We start from the raw sequence: 22,647 nt of genomic DNA, 5'->3' as shown, positions 1-22,647 counted from the left end.
GTGTCCCCAAATATAACAAGTCACTGGACCTTCAGTGAAGCACTGAAAAGCCAGTAAAGGATTGGCCTTATGTCCCATGACTTGAATATTGACTATGGAAAACAATATGTTTCAGAATGAGGGTTTAAATTCACTGCGTGAAACATGATTATATATTCAGCTTTTCCGGGGTTTATACTGTTGCTTGCAGCTATTTAAATTGCCTCTTTCTTGGAAAGCACGCTCCACCATGCAGAGGCCGGTAAGAGAAACTCCTCTTTAGCCGGCCAGGATGACAGATTAGGCTAATTCAGATTATGCAAATGAGATACTTTCTGGCAAGGATTACAGGACACGGTACTAGAAAGAAAGAGAGAGCATGGCATAGATAGAGTGGCGGACTGAGAGGAGAGTTTGGCAGAGGGGGGGAGATAAGAAATGGAGGAGAAAGAAGGAATCAGTGGGAAACAGAAGAAAGGAAGAGATGCAGAAGAAATTAGCGCAGCATTAAATACCAGAGGCAGGAGTGGTCAGGAGAAAGTTAGGAATTAAATCCTCTCCATGGGCTTTAGGAAGAGGGTGTGTACAGACGTAAGAGGGGCTTTTTTTGTGTTAGAGTGCTTGTTGGGGAGAGTGACAGGTAGTCTTTCTTTGCTGGCAGCTCAGGCCACCGCTTAACACTCTGAACAAGCTCTGAAAGAAATGGGCTCAGGCTGTTGGTCACTGTCAGACACCACGGTTTATAATAGGTTATGCAGCAGATGGAAGTGAAGTTCTCGAGGTTGCTTTCTAGGTTGGGTTTATTTAGGCTTTCTTTATCTGCTAAGTTTGCAGATTTTGTTGTGGAACACGGATGATGTAGGTTTCTAGACCTCACCTGTTCAATGAAAACTTTACAGAAGTTATATGACCAGATATATTCCACCACTACGCACTTTCATGTGTTTAAAAGGAGGTTTCCTGAATCAGAAGACTCCTTTTACATTTGATAATAATCCCGCAAAGGCTCACAATGAGGTTTTGAACTCTATGTAGAGTAAAGACAATGAGTTGGGATTAGATATGTAGAACTGGGTGATATCTCCTAAATTCAATGTTAGTTTACATCTGTAGACATGTTATAATGAATTTACATTGCGAAATGAACTTAAAAGTAACTTTGGATCTTAACTGCTAACCAAGGAAGAAGATCACACAAGCTCGTGTACACAGTCTATTTCTAGTAACTCATTTTCTGTTTTATTGGAGCAGCATAATGCTCGAGCTCAGTGTTTTCCTTTGATCGGGAACCAAACAAGAACACTGTAGCAATTACTTCAAATATTCAATGTGCTCAACACAGCGTAGCACTATCTATTTTATTGTTTTGTAATGCTTCAAAACTAATCAATAATAGCTTTGTAATTCAGTACATGTTGTGACTGTGTATTGATGTGTCCAAAATGTTGTCGATTGTGAAATTCTCACTGAGCACATTCATTTTCTCTGTACCTTATAAATCACTGCTTGGATGAAGAGGATTAGCTACAGTAGAGTAGAATTAGTATGAAATTAGCAAGTCTGTGTGTGTTACTTTGTTTTTGAAGCATGTTCCTCTTTGCTTCAAAATCTATTAGTCCTCTGCTTCCTTAAATGTATTAAACAGTTTTTCTCTCTGAGAAACATCATATTAAAAAATCATAAAAAATCATATTTACTGATTTAGGCAGATTTTTATGAAAATGACAGGATTGTTAAAGTGCTGTATTTTTTTTTGTATTCACAAATAGAAATGTGTGCCAAATTGAACAGTTGTAGTTAGTAGAATTAGAAAATACCTTTGTACAAGGCTGCTCTGTCTTTGTTTTTTCCACACTGTCTCCATCCTCTCGCGCATCAGTAAAAACTCCTAACAGCCTGCGCGGAGCTTGCCAACTGTGTGTGGGTGTGTGCACGTGAGCGTAAACAAAGATGGTGAGCATATGCCAAATGGAAACTGTTAGCTGTTTGTTAGTAAACTCAGTTATTGTTGAAGTTAGAGGCTTCAAAGGATTGATGGTAGGTTGTCCATGCAAAAGTATTATTTCACTGAATATCATATGAAGCCCTGTGATGGATTGATACCTGTCCTATGACAGCTTCACTCGGTGAAGTGTTAGACGATAGTGTGTTAAAGGTATCTACCAATCTTATCTAGCAATAAACTGATATATTTTCATAGACTTAGATGTAGAATTAAGCCATTAAACATACGCAGGAGAGGACACTAGTTTGTGAAAGCTCATAAATAACTCGTAAATAGCTCTTTCAAGCTATCTGTGGCCATTTAGTATTTGTAAATGCATATTTTCATCAACTCTTTCTCACTATGTCATTCTCTTCCTCTTCCACTTCTGTTTCCTCCCTCATTTCCACTTCATCATCTTCCTCCTCTCCTCACGCCACATTTCCTCAACTGAATTCAAGGCGGTAACACCCAAAAACATTCATAAACATGCTTATTCATTCCCAGTATTGATGCAATTATTTATTGTCAGCAGATTAGACATTTCACCCTCTCTGATAACAAGCAAGCTAAATATCAAAAACAGCTCCTTATAAGCTAAAATAATGCCAGCTAATGTTGGGTTCTAGTGTCCTAAAAATCACACTTTCCTTCTGATAAACAGTTTGATTACTTCCTCACATTGTATGAGAGTTTATTCACTTAATGTCCAAGTCCAACACTGTTAGAGCCACTTCAAAGAAAGTTTCACTAATGCTAGCAAACAGCAGCTAACAGGGGCTAATATAGGCTAACTGCAGCTAACACCAAATGCAACAGTGCTTACTGACAGAAAACTTCACAATATCCTCAAAAACTCACCTCAGCATCGCTGTCATTGAGAAGAACTGAGTTTTACTGACTCGTCGACCCCTTTCAAAGTTTATATAGCCTCCTGCAGATTAAATAGATGTATTGACAGATGAGGTAAACAGTGGAATAAAAGCCTACACTCACTACAAATGAGAAAACAGATTTCAGTTTGCTACAATCTACTGACATCTAGTGGTAATATTTTACACACTATACCTTTAAAGTAGACCCTTTTTGCATTTCTTTATCCTCTGTCATATTTATGCTGTTATAATCATGGCAAAAATTTAGAATAATGAGGTCAGTGTAGTATTAGTAGTCCCTGTGAGTCAAGCTATAGACTGCTCTGTTTGTCCATTTTGTTCTGAGGTTTTTCTTCTATGCTCTTGCATCTGCGCAGTGCCATAGAGAGGAGATATTCTAAATCTGGTCACTGAAACTTGGCTTAAAGGGTGGGGGAAAGAACCTGCAGCAGATTCAAATCTGTTTAGTATTCTGTCTGCTATAAAATAAACGCCTTCTCAACTTTCCACTAATAATCTGGTGTCAGCTTGTTATTCTGGTGTGTAACATGTGTTGCAGGGTGTTTGTTGTTTCGCTGTACCTGTGTATAATATCCCAACAGAAATCCCAGTGAAGACAGCTAATGAACACAACTTAAACTACACTTAATCATTTATACTAATGAGCAAATGTCTGACAAATTGGATTAAATTCTACTCTTGCCGCTAAATTAAATTTTCCCCAGCACTGCTACTGTAATTTCACAACAGTAAATAAAGCAAACCTGCAATCGACAACTCTGTGGGAAACCTCTTGATACGGCAGAGCCCCCTGCAGTCTGCAAGTCAGCGGCTGTACTTCAGCTCAGTTGGCTAGTGAAGCTTCTCTTTGCATACACATAAAGACTTTAAATGAGTGCCATCTTGTTAAGAGCACAGAATTTACAATTTAGTCTTTTTTTCACTGTGATTTTGATTGTGTGGATGCATTAAAATAAATCGCATTTGAGCAAAAATCTTTGTTCAGCTTATCAAATTGGTCACTGCACTGATATTCTATGAGAAAGCTAAACATTAAAATGTGCATCACATTTTTAGCAATCATGGTACTGTTCTCTGTGTTAGGTTTTGCTACCCCCTGGTGGTCCACAAAGGTTATAGCAGTTCTTATAGTTCCCAATACTCTTGTTATTCAGGCTTGCTGCAATTTTTATAAAGCCCACAGGGCAAATTAGAATAGATGTTCTCTCAGTGCCTGTATTCATAGGTACTGATTTATACAAAGTGCTGTTTATATTATAGAGTACGGTATATGAAAGGTATGTTTAGAAAAGTCACTTTGTGGTGAATTAGGCCGTCTGTTGTTTGAAGCTGACTGTGTGTCTTAATGGGAGCCATTAATCAAGTCCTGATCTGTTCATGAACTTGTACACAGTCACAAAACAAACACATATGGCGGTACGGTGTAAGGTGAGTTTATCATTGTTACAGTGTGCTCACTGCCCCAAAGAGTGAAGGACACCGACTGTAATACAGGGGGGAGTGGGGCTCTGTGGGGAGAGAGAGGGTGTGTGGGATAGAGCGAAGGTCAGGATAAGAGAGGAAGATGCCCCAGGGAGGAGAGAGAAGGGGGGATAAAAAGACAGAGACAGAGAGAGGCAGGTGAGTGCTGATTTCACTGTGGGAGGAAGCAACATAGATGGAAAGTTTATAATCACGAGAGAGAGAGCAGGAAAGAGTTTAAAAGCCAACTTTGTTTAGAATTGTAGTGAAAAACCACCACCAGTGTTTGAAAGTTTGGAGTTCAATTTTTCCTTATTGTGCAAAGTTAAGCATCTTAAGGAATAAAAACCAGAAGGGGCTAAGGAAGTACGGGAAAAGTTGAAGACAGAAAGCTTCAGGATAAACAGCGAGTCCAAAGAAAAGAAGAAAATAATCAGAATGGATAGAGAAGAGCAGAGCGAGAACAGTTTACATACTATAGCCATCATTCTGCTGTGCTGTGGGGCCGTCAAAATGCTGCACCTGCTGGGAGTCATCACTGTGGAGGGTGAGTCATTATACTATCATCCACCTTTAAGTCAACCAACAAAGTCAGAGTGTTTCCACTGCTGTTGGGCTGTCAACCAGCAAAGCGAATGTTATAGTTTTTCTCAAGACGCAAAAAAAAAAAAAACAGGGATAAATAAAAAAATAAGCAGTTAATAAATGCAAACTGCTGCTGGCTGTTCTGTTGTCAGATTTGCACTCTTACCCACATGAATTCTGAACTTCTGTCATTAACTACTCATAGCAGGGAACTGCTGTAGAGGACTTGTGCGTGCATATTTCTCCTGCTCATTTTAATGATGCGAATCTGCAGTTGACTCATGCACATGCATTGCTTTTCCCACTTATAATAATTCTGCTGCAGTACAGAAACATCATCTGTCATGTACTATAAAGAAAACAGAGCCTCATACAGCCACAGCTCAATAAAAACCAAAGATTTAAGAAAATCTCTATATGTTAACAATGCCACTGGTGTTGGGATTCATTCCAGAACTTTGTAGTCTGAGTTGTTAATTTGACGTTTGCATATTTTAAAATGGATATTAATGCCATAGTGCTGGATATATTACAAAATTTCCCTACATTTGGTTTTACTTTGTTTCATAATGAAATGAAATGAAGAAACTGAGATGATTTTAATCAATGAAGACCACAAGGGAGATTTTCTCTCTGATGATCAGTGGAACTTTTAGTCTCTGGGAAAATTTTACTCTTTAAAGGTGTATGAATGTTAACTAATGCTTCCCCATCTCACCTGTGAGGTATTTGTTCTTTAAATTTACTTACCTTAGATGTATTGATATTAAGGTCCATGAATCACAGATTCTGCCTAAAGGGCTTTTCCAGCTCTGCACAGAATCAGACACCCTCTCTTTTAAGACCTTAGTATAGTTGATATACGTGTTTACACATGCTATGTATGCTAAAACATACAATCTCTCTATAATGGAGCCCTTTGTGATTATATATGATACTACTATAATACGGACGTCGTGTCTGGTCGTTATTTTGCTTGGAGTGTAATGGTGACTGTGCTGGTATGATTAGGCATTAGAGGCCTATCAGATGAATTCACACGATTGTGTGTGTGTGTGTGTGTGGTTGTGTGTCTGTGTGTGTGAGCCTGAACCTCAAAACCTACACCTCAGTACCCCGGTGTGACGCTGACAATGTCTGATCTGCTGGGATGAAAATGACCTTCAAGTGATGTGTGACCGTGTGTGCATGTGTGTGTGTTTGCAGGTAGCTGTGTTTGTGTGCGTTGAACACGTTGAGGGAGGAGGGGTAAGGAGCTATATAAAGAGACTACAACTCAACATTATAAGTTATACAAAGTCATAAAGTCATACTGCTCCCATAAAGTACAAAATGTGAGACCACAATTCAGCAAGCACTTACTGAATTGCGTAATAAATTATTTTGATTTTTTTATTGTGACTTTTATACTTTAAATTGACATGTGCAACGTTAGATAATATCATTGCACATGAGACTGTTCTCACCGTTTCAAAGCATCTCCACAGCCACATTTGACAAACGTGTGAGTCAGCAGGCCAAAGAGTCAGTATATCGTATTTGATTGTAGAATTCAAACCTGCTGATTCAAGCTACGATGGCAAACTTTAGGTTTTTTGTGTGAAGTTCTGAATACTGAATCTGAAATCTGAAAAGTTCAGGCTTAATTTAGCAGTGAGATAAAGCAGTCTTTGCCTTGCTCAGTGAAATGCCATCTCAGTACCCATCATTCACTGGGAGAATAGAACTGAAGAGGGACTGGTGTAATGAAGCTTTACAAACCACTAATGGTTTTGTCACACAGATAAAAATGTCTCATTTCAAAACTGTTAATGTTTCAAAATGTGAACTGCCAAGGACAGAGTGAACCTTGCACCCCGTGACACCAATTAAAGCTAAATGGGAACCATTCAAAAGATTTAGCTTTGTGCCTGTGCTGGACACTGTCACTGTGCCTGATACTGTTCAAAACACATTCAGCTAAATTTTCGTCTGGACAGCAGCCGGCACAATAGTGACTTTGATAGGGATAATGACTAGTGTGCTAAAAGGGGAAATGGTCCATAATTTTCTATGAAAAACAAACTGGGTGATTACAATCTCTCATAGATCTTCTTAACTGATGCAAACACAGGGAAGTGCATAACAGCTTCTACTAATAGGACCATTCACCTTTTTTTCAGCCTTAATTTCACGAGGATAAATGAAAAGAACAAACATTTCTGAGGATTTTCTCAGCTTTTAATGGGATCTTTTTCTTATGCTGCTTAGTCAGACATTAAGGCATCAGCCTTCATTAAACTCAGCAACTCATTATTTCAACAAAAGCAACATCTTTTTTTTTATTTATTTCTGCCATTTGCTAATTTTAATAGTGTCTACTGCTGGAATCTTATCACGCCACTCCATGGCCCTTTTCAGCTTTAATTAGAGCCTGGCTGGATTCTTGTGGCCAATGTCGATACAGATTGTTAGGGATACACTTCATTAGGTACACCTTGGTAGTACTTGGTTGGACTCCCTCTTGCTTTCAGCACCGCCTTAATTCTTCTAGCCGCAGATTCAGAAGGGTGCTGGAAACATTCCTCAGAGATTTTTTTTATTAATATTGAGGTGGTGGCATCACATAGTTTCTTTCTGCAGGTTTATCGGCTGCAGATGTGAATCTCCTGTTCCACCACATCCCAAAGGCGCTCTGTTAAATTGAGATCCAGTGAATATGAATGCCATTTGATTATAGTGAACTCATTTTCATATCAGCTAACCAATTTGAGATGATTTGAGCTCTGAGACAGTATGTGTTATCCTGGTCATAAAGGTCAGATAAACAGATGGACATGGTTAGCAGAAATACTCAGGTGGAGTTTAAACAATGCTCTGTTGATAATGAGGAGCCCAATTAGTGCAGAGAAAGTATCCCCTACGACATTACACCACCAACAGTTGTGTAATGCCAGAGTGTTGTGAGTTCAGAGATGCTGTTCTATATAATTTGGTTGGAATGTAAATGCACTGAGGTCTGTTTAAATGGCGGATACTTGCGTTACCAAGCAGATGAATAAGGGTGCCTAACTGTGTCGCTGGTGAGTGTATATTGGCTGATATTCTTCATATATGCATGTTTTAAAAAACTGGTATGGAATAATGTGAACACAGCATGACTCACCATCTGGTAAGCTGTGCATTTTAATGCTAGTTGTACTGCAGAAAGTTATGGAAACAGTGAAGTATGGGCCATTTTACAAGCTTAACCCAAGCTTTTTTTCCCTGTATTATCTTTTTGCATTAAAAAAATAATAATAATAAATAAAAAAAACTCCACACCTGTTATTTTCTGTTCAGCAAGTCGGCACGATTGCCAGTAAATGTGGTGATAACTTCCTACTGAGCCTGGAAGTTTGTGGAGGAGGCCGCCTACTGATAACAGTCATTCAGTGGGCTGATAACATAACGGGGGCACCATGACCATTTTATCATATTCAGAATTTTTATTACTACTTCTATTAAATTATGCACAGTTATAACACTATGCATAATTATTACATTGTAGATTGCTTTGGGGGGAAATTGTTCACTGGTTTAAATGTGTAAATGAGTGTCTCTAAAAGAGGGCGAGAGAAAATGTCTTAATTTTATATTGTTGTGTTCACCTATAACCACCGTGTGTGTGTGTGTGTGTGTGTGTGTGTGTGTGTGTGTGTGTGTGTGTGTGTGTGTGTGTGTGTGTGTGTGTGTGTGTGTGTGTTAAGTCAGAGTCAGTGGTGTGTCCTCTTTCAACCTCCCCTCCAGCGAGGACAGTAATGAGTTGTTAATGATAGGGCCAGTAAGAGGAGCAGCGTAGAGCTGCGAAACTGACCTTTACCTCTCTGCACCTCCATCTTTCATCCTCTCCTCTCCTTCGCCTTTTTGGTCACAGTGTGTATCATTCTGCTTTTCAGAAAGACAACATTGTTCAAACCCGGTGCATACATATGACTTCACTGAGCTAATGTTGTCCTTTTCTCTTCATCTGAACAGTCACTCCCTTCCTGTCTACATCTATCCTTTTACTCTTTAATACTGATTTTTTTTCCCCTATATTTTTCCCCTTTAGACAAAGCTGATGATGACTTGGAGATGACAATGGTTTGCCATCGACCGGAGGGCCTCGACCAGCTAGAAGCTCAAACCAACTTCAGTAAAAGAGAGCTCCAAGTGCTCTACAGGGGCTTCAAGAATGTAAGTGACTGTAAAAGTGCACTGCAACACTTCACCTCCAGTTTTTTCATCACGACTTTCCTCCCGCTTAACTGTCTGTAACTTGAGTATGAGGGCATAAACAATAAAAACATCTCTTTAAATCAAAGAAAAACACCCAGTAGCAAAAGACATTTGAATGATTTGTATTTATGTAGTTTTTAATTTTTTTTTAACTTTGTATTGGCTTATATACACGGATGATAGCAGAGGTGGTGCTTTTAACCTGTACTGCAAGCAGCAAGTAGAGGGAGATAGGTATATCATAACATCTACCTTTAAATACACTCTATGGGTTTTACTGAGCTGACCTACCTAAATAGCTACAAATTAGTGTGGAGATCATTATGAGCATCCATCATTATATTGGACATGCAGACCTTTTTTTTCTTTCTCTGATTTACAAAAAAATCCTCTGCGGTGCTACATGCACGCCTGTGCAATAACCTGGTTTGCCTAAATCTCGGAGAATATATAATCTCTTCTTTAATACTGAGCCAATGTTTGCCAAAGCCCGGATTCAAAGTACACAACACTGTTACATTTCTTCTAGTGAAACAAAGTGGTTTTATTATCCTCCTGGTTTTCTTTGTGTAAGTCTGTACATTTAATTTCAGTAACAATGACTCTGCTTCATGACAGAGTGAATAATTTTCACAGGTAAATAAATGGGCCAGAGTACAGTCTGCATTTGTGGTCACGCAGTAACATGCAGTAAGTTGTGAGATTAAACATTCCAGGTTTCTTTTTGCGTTTTTGGGAGAGTTTATTCATTTGTCACTTAATTGTAACACTACCATTTTAATGCAGATATACTCTGTTTTGGGTTTTTTTTGTTCTTTACTACTTTCACAGATTTTTGTCGTAAAGTATATTTTATATTGAGGTTGCATTCTTTAGCTTAAAGCTCTTTATCAAAAATAGTCTCATAAGAGACACCCTGCTGTGATAGTCAGAAACTGTAATTAGATGTACCTTTGGTGATTGTCAGGAATTAGACTGTAATCATTTTAAGCAACTTTAATATGGCTTTTTGATGACCAATCATCATCAAGTCTGGATTTATCCAATCTCCGTGCCTTATCGGCTTTTGTATTTCTCCACTGTTACACCCTCCTGTGTACTCTGTTTACTTCGTTTGTGCTTGTTCAGTTTTCACATTGCCCTTAAACTTTGTCCTTTTGTCCCTCTCTCATTCCAGGAGTGTCCAAGTGGTGTCGTAAATGAAGACACCTTCAAGCAAATATACTCCCAGTTCTTCCCACATGGAGGTGAAGTGTGTGTGTGTGTGTGTGTGTGTGTGTGTGTGTGTGTGTGTGTGTGTGTGTGTGTGTGTGTGTGTGTGTGTGTGTGTGTGTGTGTGTGTGTGTGTGTGCTGTGATGTTTGCATTTATGTTCGTCTTTGTCTCTGCACATTTTCCTGCCAGTGTATTAGCAACTTTTTTCTTCTTCTCCTGCAGATGCCAGCACCTACGCGCACTACCTGTTCAATGCATTTGACACAGGACACACAGGATCCATAAAGTTTGAGGTTTGCTTTATACTAACTCATTTCCACTCAATACATCTCAGCTCTTTGATACTCACCTACCATACGCCTCCCTTATTCAGTTTGTCATTCTATATCTGCTTCGTTCTCCATCAGGACTTTGTAACAGCTCTGTCCATCCTGCTGAGAGGTTCTGTCACCGAGAAGCTACAGTGGACCTTTAACCTCTATGATATCAACAGAGATGGATACATAAACAAAGAGGTTTGTCTTAACTTCTTCTTTTTTCCACATGTCAGGTTGTATTCATCATAACTCATGGTGTCTGTGTTCTGTTTCACAGGAGATGACAGACATCGTCAGAGCAATCTATGACATGATGGGGAAGTACACATACCCTGTTTTGAAAAATGACGCACCCAAACAGCATGTGGATGCCTTCTTTCAGGTACCATTATCTGCTTCCTTTATTTATAAAGTAAAAGTAAAGTAAATTTTGATTTATATAGCTCCTTTCAAGATAAAAGTCACAAAGTGCTTCACAGAAGCTAAAACATAAAAATAAAAATCAACTAAAAGCAAGTTTAAAAAGATGAGTTTTCAGCTGTATATTCAATGAAACCGACAACATCAGCTTAGCACTGCCTACTTTACTTATCCAAAAGTCGCTACAGTAGAAAATAAATGACCCATTACTGTTGGCTGCAACATCCACCCAAAATATACAATGACCGAATCTCAACCTCATTGAATATGCATCCATCAAGCCAGCCATCCAGTTTCTGCAACGTATCCCTGTCTACTCTGCTTAGACTGTGGGGGAAGCACTGTAAGCAGAGATGTTCATACATCCATCTCCACAGTCACCTGTCCGAGCTCTTCTGGTAGAACATGAAGGTGTTTCCAAGTCCAATGGTAATTTTATAGTATGTAGGGGTAAAAATTCAAATTTGCTCCGTATATTATTATAGAACTAATCTGACACAAAAAATCCACTATCCACTTGACATGGTCATATCAGCAGAGCTGGACACACTGAGCGGCTCAGCTAGCTGAGTTAACTGATTTTAAATGTCAAAGTAAATAAATTAGATAATGTGACGTTTATAAAATTCATCAACTGTCTCCTCCCTGTAGACAAGGCTAAACAAGCAGCATTTATTTTATGAAAATCAGCTGCAGCTGGAGTGAGTGGATACAGGTGGGGGTCACTTAGGGAGGTCAGGTCTCTCCAACTGTAATTGCAAACTGTAGTATGTCAGTCCTTTGGGGCTCCCACTGACCTGGTGCCTGTCTTGTCTGGTAGCAACAAGCTTCTGTCTAAGCCAGCTAAATTTTCTGTAACTTGCAGCTCGCTGATTCAACTATTGATTTAAATAGGCCGATTTACTAAATGTGTTTGTAGCTTTAAATATCACGTATTCTTCCATCTGCAGAAAATGGACAAAAACCGAGATGGTGTGGTGACTCTTGATGAATTCATCCTTTCTTGTCAAGAGGTACTGGCTTGTTTGCTTTTTCCTTCAACTCACTCTAAAGGCTTCTTCCACTGAGAATAGTTTAACTAATGCAGGATTTGCATATAATGGAAAACATGATGGCTGACTACAGTGCTGTTGCTAATGTTATTAGTGCATTTGCTCTCCGAAATGTCAGCATGTCTGCACAAAAGACCACCACAGTCACAACAGTTTTGCTAACTATTTATTATTATTTACCGAAGGCCTCTTAGATTTTGCAAGTCTCACTGTACACGCTATTAATTATGGCTGTTAGTACAGTTTTCCATCAGTATTTATCTGCAGAGATCATTAAAAATTTATGGACCTTTACTGCCCCCTAGTGGCCAGTAAAACGAATTAAATGGTGATTGTTGGCCGACTTTCTTTTCTCACAGTCACCACTTCTTAATTCTCCTTCATCTTTGCACAGGATGAAAACATTATGAGGTCCCTCCAGCTCTTTGAAAATGTCATCTAGACACGAGGGAGATGGTGCAGCAGACGAAGCACAGAGTGTGAGAAGAGAAACGAACAACAGGAAAAAGAAGGAGGAGAAGGAGTGATGAATAAGAATCTGCAAGCAAAAGGAACAGCCTAACTTGTGAGAGAAGGCAGACAAGAAGCTTGTCAATTTGGGTGTGACTGTTTTCCACAAAACCTTCTGGAAGGCATCCTACTGTAAGAAATCTAAGGCGATAAACCTTCACTGGTTTTGGAAAGCCTCCTTTAGACAAAGTTGACCTTTCTGTGACCACTTCTCTCATCTCCACCTCCCTCCCTCGTTTGTTGCTGTTGTCAGTGTCATCTTGGATGGTGCGCACTTAGTGCCACTATGTAAATACTGCCCCTCTCGCATTTGGTTGAAGGCCTTTCTGAATTATGTAAAATTGTTACCATGCAAGGACTTAAATTCCTGAATGCAACTTAGCAGAGAGAGCATCCAAACCCACACTTTGCTCAATAGAATCTTAAATAAGAGCATTACAAATTTCTGTGTCAATACAAAGAACATGAGCAATATTGTGAAGCATGCACAAGAGATTCCTACAGTGTAATAAATGAATATGTGTCATAAAACTCGGTGGCAATATACACAACATCTTGCTAAATGGTTACGTTTGGGATGCCCGGTCTGTGTGCAGCATCTCACCGAGCCAGCTCGGCCAGTTTTAGACATAAAATCAAACATAGGCCTCTAAAGGTTTGCAGAGCTGAACGTGTGAATGTGTCCCAGCTTGTGACATTCTTAGGTCTTGTGACAGCTTGCGACAGTCCTCAGAGGCCTCCTTAACTCCTAATGTGTGTTCCAGTATCGTCGGTCGGTGTTTGAATGTTGTAATGACTCGACTGTAGATATTTAACTGTTGTGTCTGTGGATTCTTCTCAGTGTCTTGAATCACTGGTGTCTGTCTGTGTGTCTCTGACTACCTGTCTGTCCTTCTGTCAGATTGGATATAACCCTATAATTATTCTACCTGCCACTCGGTGTTAAATAAAGAGCCCATTTAGAGGTTTCCCGGCATGCAGATGGAGAGCAATACGAGGATGTGCACATGTTTGTGTGTGTGGTGTCCCGGTGTGACGGTCCCATTTCCCTGAATATTAAAGTCTCGTTTATTCTAGCATGTAGCTTCATCTTCAAATGAGCTGACTGTGTTTTTGCACGAGAGGCGAGGTTTGTCTTTAACTCTGTCTGTTGAAAACGTCAACTCAGAGCTACCAAAACTTCACTGTGAGGGAGAGATGTTGAAGGGAAGATTGCAGAGGAGGACAAAGCTCAGAGAATAAGACAGAAGATGAAAGTAAAGACCTTTTCACTGATTATGGAGGAATGGAAGCCATGTTTCAAATAAGAGCCATCGTTTTTGAAGACTGAGTAGTGCAAAAATACATTTATAAATGGTTTACTGTCATGCCTACTCACTGTGCTACCAATATAGTGATTTAAAAAAGCAAAAACAAACAAACCCCAGACATACTTTCACATAGACGGACGGATAGACAGGCAAACAGACAGACACACTTAAAACAGTCAGAATGAAATAATGTGTGTATTGAAATACTGTAAAAAATCATTATATTTATCAATAAACTTTTCAAGAAATAAAATCAAGTAACGTCTGCTTTTTCCCCCCCACCATGTTGCTCCATACGGTTTTTCTGTTTTACACCTTATTATATGGTAAAACCTTTAAATAAGCACATGAGCAAAAGGGTCACAACAACATTTTATACTGTACCCATATACAACGTAAGTACAAAAGGACTTGTACATTTGTGCCTCCGTTTCAAAGAACACGGCCCACAAATAAAGCATGATAATGTGCGTTAGGAAAAAAAACCCCAAACTTCACCATCACTGAACATGCATCACTCCTTTTATTCCCCAACTTACAGCTTGTTTCCTATTTTCCTCACTTCGCACCACCAAATCCAAGCATCTATTTTCTGTTTATTACTCCTTAAAATAGCTTTTCTTTTCTGTCCATAATGTAACACTGTTGTTATAATTTTGTTGGAGCGCCTTACAGGTGACTGTGATGGTGCGCTGTAGTCTCGTCAGAGTGAGTACATCTATAAATGAAGGTTTAAACACCAGAACAATTAAGAATTAAAGAGGAAGTAGATTTTATCTTCGTTGTGTTGAGCAGACATTCTTGTTTTGTACTTTGATAAAAACACAAAGAGATCTGGCCTTTCTCATAAACACATTCCAACCCGTGCACTTTGTTGTGTAGCTGCTGGAGTGCAGGCCTAGATGATTATCCTCCCACTAAAATTAAAAAAAAAAAAGAAAAAAAAAAAGGTAATAACAGAGCCAGCTGTAATCAAGTCCACTAAGTAGGGTAGACTAAGGCGATGGTCGCACTGAGAAACCACACCTTTACAAAACACTGATTCTTGCATCTCAATGTGGAGAATTAATTACCTCCATCATGTCTCCTCTTATAAGTACGAGCGCAAGAGGACAATCACATGGTGGCGAGAATTTTTTATGGTGGTAAGTCTTTTTTCGTATCCTTTGAATTTGTGTAGTCCTGGTGTTTCCAAGTACAGAGCTGCAACATTTTGTCCAATAAAGTTTCTGCTTCAGGACTCACCACGACTTCAGGTCCACTTTCACAACCACTCAATCGGGTTCTTCCGTTTTTGTTTTTTTTCTGGTCACACTTTCCCCCCCCCCCCTCCACAGTAAGGATCACAGTAAGTCCTACTGTCCTCATGTAGGTCTAATTTAATTAAAGTATCCTCGCAGGGCTGTTAGAGGATGCTCAGTGATTACCGCTTGGTGTCTGGTCTCTACTCCCTTTCCTCGGCCCAGGGTTGAAGGTTCTGCAGCGCATACAGGGAGGAGTTATGGGCGCACAGTGGATCTGATACCGCTGATTCGCTGAGGGACTTCTGGAGGGCGGACTGCTGCAGCTGCAGGATGAGGCGATTGGCCTGCTGACGCTCCGCCTCCCTCTCCTCGGCTGTCTGCCTCCTTAAAAAAAAAGAAAAAAAGAAAAAAAAGAGAGAAATGAAACATTATTTTTGTTCAATAATTTTAAAAAGGCTGTGTACGATTAAAGGAGAGCGACAGAAAGTCTTGAAGTCGGAAGATTGCTATTTGCAAGATGAAAACAGCAGCTGTGCCTTGTTAGGAAAAAGGATGGCGATGCAATAGATCTGTTCGAAGCATAAAAATGAACTCAGTAAAAATATTTTGGGAATCTGAAAGGTGAATTAAGGGCTTATTAATCAAACAATACAAAACCCTTCCTTGTTATTATTTAATTTAATTAGTTTCACTTATTTGTTTATTTTTTTTAGAAGTTTTTCAATTTAATTTGGTCGGAATTTAAAGTATTTAAACTTTAAAATTATTTCCACATACTAAACATACTACACTAAGCTAAAATTTAAATATTTTCTGTAAATGTATAGTCACATTTATGTATTCGTTTTCTTTTGCGACTGAGTCCGTTAACAGGAAGATGTCACTTGGAAAGTGGAAAGTTTGTGTTTTCAGCGTCTAATAAAGAAGTCAACGATTTTTCCTGGAATTTTTTTTTAAGTTCCTATACGGGCATCATTTTTGACACGTTATCATGACATTTCATACCAACCTCCACTTGGTCCTGCGGTTCTGAAACCAGGTTTTGACTTGCGCGTCTGTCATCTTGAGACTCTTTGCCAGAGCTGCCCGCTCGGCGCTGGCCAGGTACTTCTGTCGATGGAAACGCTTTTCTAACTCACATATTTGAACTCTTGAAAAGGAGGTGCGCGGCTTTTTCCGTTTAGGAGGCGTCCGGTTCTGGTACGGGTGCCCTATTCTCCGCGTAACGGCAAATGGCACCAGAGCCGCTGCAGGAAGGAGAGACGGGGAGACAGCGATAAATATGAGGTGAGATTTTATACAGCAGCAGACAGACGATTTCTGTGTGGAGATCCAAGGCCAAATATCACAGAAATCTGCCCTGTGCGACAACAGTGCCCTGTTTATGCGGTGCATATGTGAAATATGGTGATTTATATTATATTTATTAAGCAAGTTAAATCTGAGCAAATCTTGAAACAAAGCAATAATAAATAGCGAGTAAATATTTCTTCTTGAAGTTGTGTGAACTTTAGATATTCGTGGCACTGGTAATTAGAACAAGAGCAACAACAAGCATTTTGGTCTATCACCGTGGAATTGTGTGTCTGTATATTTACAACTATATATAATACATGTATTATATCAGGCCTGTGGTCATAAAAGCTTCCATTAATCTTCAATAAAATAGGCCACAGGACTATTTGTGTAATAAAAACGTTTCAAATCCTCTTCACACACCCTTATAAATACAGAGAACTGGTTATAGCTTTTATTATTTTACATAATTGTGCTTCAGTTTCCTTGAAATTTATGAGATAAATCACTCCATAGTCCAATAATCAGCTTATTTATAGTTATCTTTAATTCCATAAATTAATGCATTTATTTGAGTTACTTTCATGTTTATTAGAAAACTGCAACAACGCCAGGTTGTTTGGTTTAACTGTGTTAATGCACTGGGCTTGTTTTTCGCAAAAACGTGACGCAGAAATTAAACATTCAAGTTCTACAACTGAACCCAATTGAACAAAGCGGATGATGACGTTTAATGACAGTCTGTAAATGTAGTGCATTCTAGTATTTTTTAAAACAACAACTTGCACAATGTTCTATATATTTACGCCTTTTTAGATAAATAACGGGCAAATAAATTAAATAGGCTTTAGAGTTCTACAGATATTTGGCAGAGGTGCTGGTTTTTGTAATGGCTGAGCAGCACTTACTACCGTTTTAAACATTATAAAATATTAACGAGGGGAAGTCATTAGTTCTAACAGCTGGCCTACCTGATATTCTGTCCTTGGCAAACCTGTTCCCTATCCAAGGGAAGCACAGACCTCCAAAGCCAGGAACAGCGCTTTGCACGGGGGCCGGGGGTCCCGGGGCTGTCACTGGTCTGTGGGCTGGGACGCGAATGACTCCCCGGCTGCCCAGACTCCTGCTCTCTCCGTATGAACCTGAAGCCTCCACCGGAGGCATTACACCGGAGAGGGAGATCGAGAGCGCGGTATATGAGGGCGCGTTGGCCCCAGTCGGGCTTCCCAAACTGTAATAACCGTCTCCGTTACTTAAATCTGATCCACTTTGTCTTCCCGCCGTGCGCGCGTTTTCTGGCTCAGTACCGGCTCCCAGAATCTGGTCGATGCCGAAGCTTATGGGCTCGTGATGGGCCGGTTTTGGAGGAGGGCTCGGCGCGCTTGGTGCTTGCTCCATTCCTCGCTCGGTCGCAAAAAGGGCAAGAAAACTGAAGCAGATGGGGGGTTTTAGGCGTTGTTCGCTGTGAGGTCAAACTGTACCAAAACTCATCATCAGAAGTGTCGCCATCGCTATCCAGCCGTAAACCCAGAGTCCAGCGCGTCCCGGTTGTCTCTAACAGGCCTCTTTCAGAGGACTGGGTCCTCTCTACAGGCTGTGGTGAAAGTTTGATGGGCGTTTGGCGAGATGTGACGTTCTGTCCTCCTCTCAGCGCATCAAAACGCTCCGTCTAGCAGCTCCGTCCTCCTCCATCCCTCTCCACCTTTCATTGGCTGGCACTGGAATGACTGATTGAATGTCAGTGGGGGTAGGCCAACGATTTGGCACAATAATCAAGATTTCACATAACCACGGGCGTCAGCGTGTTATATATATGGTAAGATATGGCATCTTGATGTTGTCTGAGTGAGTCAGTATTTCATTTGGCGTTTCTTGTAATTCTAATAGAGAGCAGGGAGCAAGCAATAACTCTATGAAAATGTAAATGGAATATCGAAAAAATCGGACCCGGGGGGAAGGACCAATGTTCTCTGCTGTTTGGCGATGGATTTGAGCATTTCAACCAAATAACGTTTTGTCATTTACCTGTCAATGTTCTGCTCGTATCCAGAAATACATCCTGAAAAATCACTTTTTTCAAGTTTTGTAGTAAATAAAGGAAAAACTTTTTGCATACCCTGAAGTCTGACGAACTGAAAATTCTGCCCGTTTCCACTTTTCAGGCTAGACGCAAAGTGCGAATCATTTGTCCTCATACTGCTGCTGTCATTTCTTGACACATGTGGAATGTGCAAGAATAATAAGTTCACACGAAAACTGGCTGAAAGCTGTTAGAAAAAAAACTTGGTGATATAATCCCCTACAAATATTCTTCACCTTATAAAGAACTCACCAAAAAGGAAGAAGATACATTCCCAGTTTATATTTAAATCCTTCACTTCGTCCGCACCATATAATCAAATACAAAGAGTTAGTTGTTACAATTTGCATTTTTTAATATTCCTTTGTACTCTGTCAGGTGGGTAAAATGTCGGACTTTTAAATTTAAACCAGTAAAACGAAATTCGGTGTCCGTGAAGTGTCACACTTAAAATTTTAATCTTACCACATTATTGCCGAGTACAGAGAGAGTGTGATCACATTTTCTGGATGTTTAGGTGTGACGTTACTTACAAATAATTTCTAAACATTTACTTCATGCTCTGGTTGAACGTTTCTATTAAATGTGGGAAGTAATATCAGCTTACGAGAGGCAAATAAACACCCCAAATCCATGATAATAGCACTCCAGTGCGTAATTACGCACATCCAATTCATGACATGACACCCATCATGTAGCTCTTTAAAACAAAAAAACGACAGCAGCCTTATTGAACGTTGGCAGAATCACCAGCACCTATTGAGCTTGGCAAAGCAATACACGGCCTTATTTGTTCCTGGTAGCCAGTGCCACATTAAATGACCTGACAAGGGAAAGCCACGGGCTACTTCAGATAAAGTGTCCGGACTCTGGAAGCTGCTAACCGCTCAGATTCAATGTAACAGGCGCCCAAAGTGACCGGGTAATCACATTTTCACTAACTTGTCTCACGGACAGACAAATGTGCGTGGGGTTGGGATGCGGCAGGTGGCTTTTTAGGCTATCACATTACAGGACTTTAACAAACTAGTAGCTACCCAACATACTCATTTATTGACAAGGTGGTTTATATTCGTTGGCTTTTGTTCATGTATTTAATCCGTGATTGGTTTGGAACTGCTGCGCTTTAATTGCCGAATTAATTTATTTAAACACTTTATTTAACATTATATGGATTCTGTTGTTTTCTTGTGTTTTCGTGCGCAATTTTTGCTATCGTCAGTCTATTGTTGTTTTTAAATCATCAATAATTATTTAAGAAACAACTCAATTCATATTTTGTAGTCCACTTTAAGACCTGGGAAAATCTTCGGATTAAATACATTAAAATAGTTAAATTCCAGCTTGTGATACAAAATCAAATGCAAAAAAGGAGCATATATATATATATATATATACACATATATATGTGTGTGTGTGTGTGTGTTTTGTTTTTTTAAAGAACCCATATCTCGCCCTTTACAATAAAGTCTTATGAAGCAATATGCGATGGGACAAGGCCCGGGGTGATTGTTTGGCAATATGGACAGAGTGTTGGCTGGTTCGCCCTGCCATATGTGAGCTCACCGGTGGCTTTTGATGGGGGAGAATTGGTCTGTTATAGCTGTCATCATTTCAGACATTTTTATGTTTCTTCTCTTGATGACATTTGCAAAGATTATTCCCTTATGACGGAGTTGTGAACAGAACACAACACACATTCAGCTTCTTTTAATTGCACGGACACTTTTTTTTAATAGGATGAGTCACACCTACATGGCAATAACTGCTGAATAGCTGTTTCAAGAAAATGAATAATTATTGTATTTATCCTGACTCCTGCACAGAGTGAATGTAGTCCCACCAGTCCGCACGGAGCACTCGTTGCAGATGCTGGGTGTTAGTAATCTGGTGTAATCCAGTGATTATGATTGATTATGACACGTTATCCCTGACCTTCCGGGATTCCACGATGGCACGGGTTGTCCAAAAACAGCCCAGGAGAAACCCCAGCTTGCATTCTGCCAGGTTTGTAAATTCATTGATCGCGTGAATGCTGGATAAAAAAAAGTGCCGGACTTTTTCATTGGGTCGTGGATACAGCAAGAAAAAAAAAATATAAGTTTAAAAAAAGATGCTGAGGGTCCATTTCAAAAGCAGCCTTAAGGTGATCTCGTTTAGACCAAAATATTTAGGCACTGTTTCGGAAAAACCTACCGCCGGTACAATTAAGATGCACATCAATCCTCGTTTTTTTTCCACAGGCAATATAAAGCTGACACCCTGATTCCAAAAGTCCAAAAAGAAACGACAACAAAAGAGTGAAAGAGTGCGATTTGTTTGAGAAATTACCACTTGATCTGCATAATCGGGGGTCTGGGCTGCAGCTCGGTACCCGGGGGCTGCGTTTTTATTGCGCGTCTCTTCGCCGTTATCAATTTCAGCAGCGCGCCTGACTTTTTAAAAGGGGGACGAGGCCGGCTGCTTCTGAATAATGAATGACACGCTTTTATATTGTCGCTAAAGTGCCCGTGATGTTACAATATGAAAAGGCAGCGGTAAGTAATAGTGCATTTAAAGGGGATGTAGTGTATTATTATGATGTAAAAGAGAAGGAGAGAGGCGAGAGGGAGAGAGAGGGAGATGAGTGGAGAGCAGAACCCAGAGAAAGAGAGAGATTGTTTTATTACAATAAGAGGAGATGAGTTTGCCTCGCAGCGAAATGGGGACCAGTTAATGAAACTTTACCGCAGCTAACGATTTCCCCTCCCTCGCTCTAAAAACCGCCCTTATGAAATATTTAAACTATTTAATATAGGTGGTATTAAGCTGAAAGACACTGGCATTGGCCATCTGACAACATTTACAAGGCTGTGGATTTTTCTAAAGTTGGGTAAACAAAGCTTTACGGCCCGCTTTTTTTTTCTCCTCTGCGCACATACACCAGAAGTCGTGTAGTAAATCACGCTTACATTGAGCGCAATATAGTGAAAATGTGTTTTACTGTTGGGAGACTTGATTTAGTCTAATTTACACTCTTCTCCATACCCACGCCATGAGTCCCCCCCTCACAGATGCAGCATAAGCCCGTCTTGTCTGTAACGGGGGGGGGGGGATTGCATGGCCCCAGTGTGGGGGGAGATAGTGTTTCATATTGACATGCTCAGTGGGATTGTTGGATGAGAAGAGAGCAATGGGATCCCCCATCAGGGACACAGACAGGACCATCCTCATCCCTGGGCTGTCACAGGAACACTGCTCTGTGCTCCTGTGTGGACACTCTTATCTGCAAGACACTTAAAAAGCAGATAAACCATGTAAAATGTCACCGTAAATGTCAGTTATATGGCCTGGTAGATATTAAAGGGTTTTAATGACCAAATATGAAGGTTATAATCCCAAAAGGTTCATTTTATTGGAGGGAATCTATTTTATATTTCCCTAAAAGACAGATGATAGCACACCTTTTGCCTTTTAAATGTTGTAGGGGCTGATTATAAAAACGTAGTGGTAGATCTTCCTGTGTTTAGATAAGACACAAGTTTATTATTTATTTATTTATTTATGTATAGGGATGGTATTTGTTTCAGTGAATGTTGCATTTTTTTGCTAAACTCAAAAAACAATGTGCTTTGGTTTTGTGTGTGTGTGTGTGTGTGTGTGTGTGTGTGTGTGTGTGTGTGTGTGTGTGTGTGTGTGTGTAGACCATGTTAGCCTGTCTGATGGTTGAATGCATGGCTGCCTCTTCACGCTGGTTAAAAGTCAGGGAGGGAGAGTCGGAGGGAGGGGGAGGAAAAGAGTGAGAAAGGGAAGTAAGTAACCGCACAGACATGGATTTTAGGGATGGACAAGAGCAAAAAAAACCCAGGATGGGTGGATGGCTAAGACTTAGATGTGAGAGAAAGAGTTAAGGCATTAGTCCGGGAGGCTGATGATAATTGGACACATGGCTTGAGTTTGAACAAGAGGATTCTCAAAGTATACTCTTTTCTTTGTGTGCGTGTGTGCGTGTGTATCTAGCTGTACGTTTGGAAGTTGACCTGTTAGATGTAAGCTGAAGGCTAAGTAAAAGTTTCCCTGC

General features: G+C 40.0%; 2 protein-coding genes across 5 annotated transcripts in view; one reads left to right on the top strand and one right to left on the bottom strand.

The window, feature by feature from the left end:
- Window positions 1-14,220, top strand: part of kcnip1a (Kv channel interacting protein 1 a) — a 66,558-nt gene extending 52,338 nt beyond the window's left edge. For all 4 annotated transcript variants that reach the window (XM_085429852.1, XM_085429868.1, XM_085429861.1 and 1 more), the window contains exons 2-8: window positions 8,978-9,102; window positions 10,322-10,391; window positions 10,581-10,651; window positions 10,766-10,873; window positions 10,953-11,057; window positions 12,046-12,108; window positions 12,542-14,220. In XM_085429852.1, the coding sequence (XP_085285978.1) occupies window positions 8,978-9,102; window positions 10,322-10,391; window positions 10,581-10,651; window positions 10,766-10,873; window positions 10,953-11,057; window positions 12,046-12,108; window positions 12,542-12,589 (590 nt within the window). In that variant the 3' untranslated portion in view covers window positions 12,590-14,220. The remainder of the gene's footprint in view (window positions 1-8,977; window positions 9,103-10,321; window positions 10,392-10,580; window positions 10,652-10,765; window positions 10,874-10,952; window positions 11,058-12,045; window positions 12,109-12,541) is intronic.
- Window positions 14,221-14,327: 107 nt separating this feature from the next.
- On the bottom strand, window positions 14,328-18,163 carry tlx3a (T cell leukemia homeobox 3a). The gene is made up of 3 exons (XM_085429886.1): window positions 17,479-18,163; window positions 16,221-16,458; window positions 14,328-15,595 (listed from the first exon to the last, which is right to left on the bottom strand). The coding sequence occupies exons 1-3, from the start codon at window positions 17,903-17,905 to the stop codon at window positions 15,412-15,414; spliced, it is 849 nt and encodes a 282-aa protein (XP_085286012.1). The 5' UTR covers window positions 17,906-18,163; the 3' UTR covers window positions 14,328-15,411.
- Between the last annotated feature and the right edge of the window lie 4,484 nt (window positions 18,164-22,647).

The sequence above is a fragment of the Copadichromis virginalis genome, linkage group LG2 (genome assembly GCF_057382275.1).
Source record: "Copadichromis virginalis isolate Kocher_CV1m ecotype Utaka linkage group LG2, C_Virginalis_male_GT1.1, whole genome shotgun sequence".
Classification (NCBI taxonomy): domain Eukaryota; kingdom Metazoa; phylum Chordata; class Actinopteri; order Cichliformes; family Cichlidae; genus Copadichromis; species Copadichromis virginalis.
The sequence above is the reverse complement of the archived record's forward strand: the minus strand, read 5'-3'. Positions and strand labels throughout refer to the sequence as shown.

Excerpts from the sequence above, each read along its gene's own strand:
- tlx3a (XM_085429886.1), bottom strand. The coding sequence starts at position 17,905 with ATGGAGCAAGCACCAAGCGCGCCGAGCCCTCCTCCAAAACCGGCCCAT. Across the intron at positions 16,459-17,478 it reads TGCCAAGGACAGAATATCAG|CGGCTCTGGTGCCATTTGCC; the intron begins GTAGGCCAGCTG and ends TCCTTCCTGCAG. Across the intron at positions 15,596-16,220 it reads AACCGCAGGACCAAGTGGAG|GAGGCAGACAGCCGAGGAGA; the intron begins GTTGGTATGAAA and ends TTTTTTTTTAAG.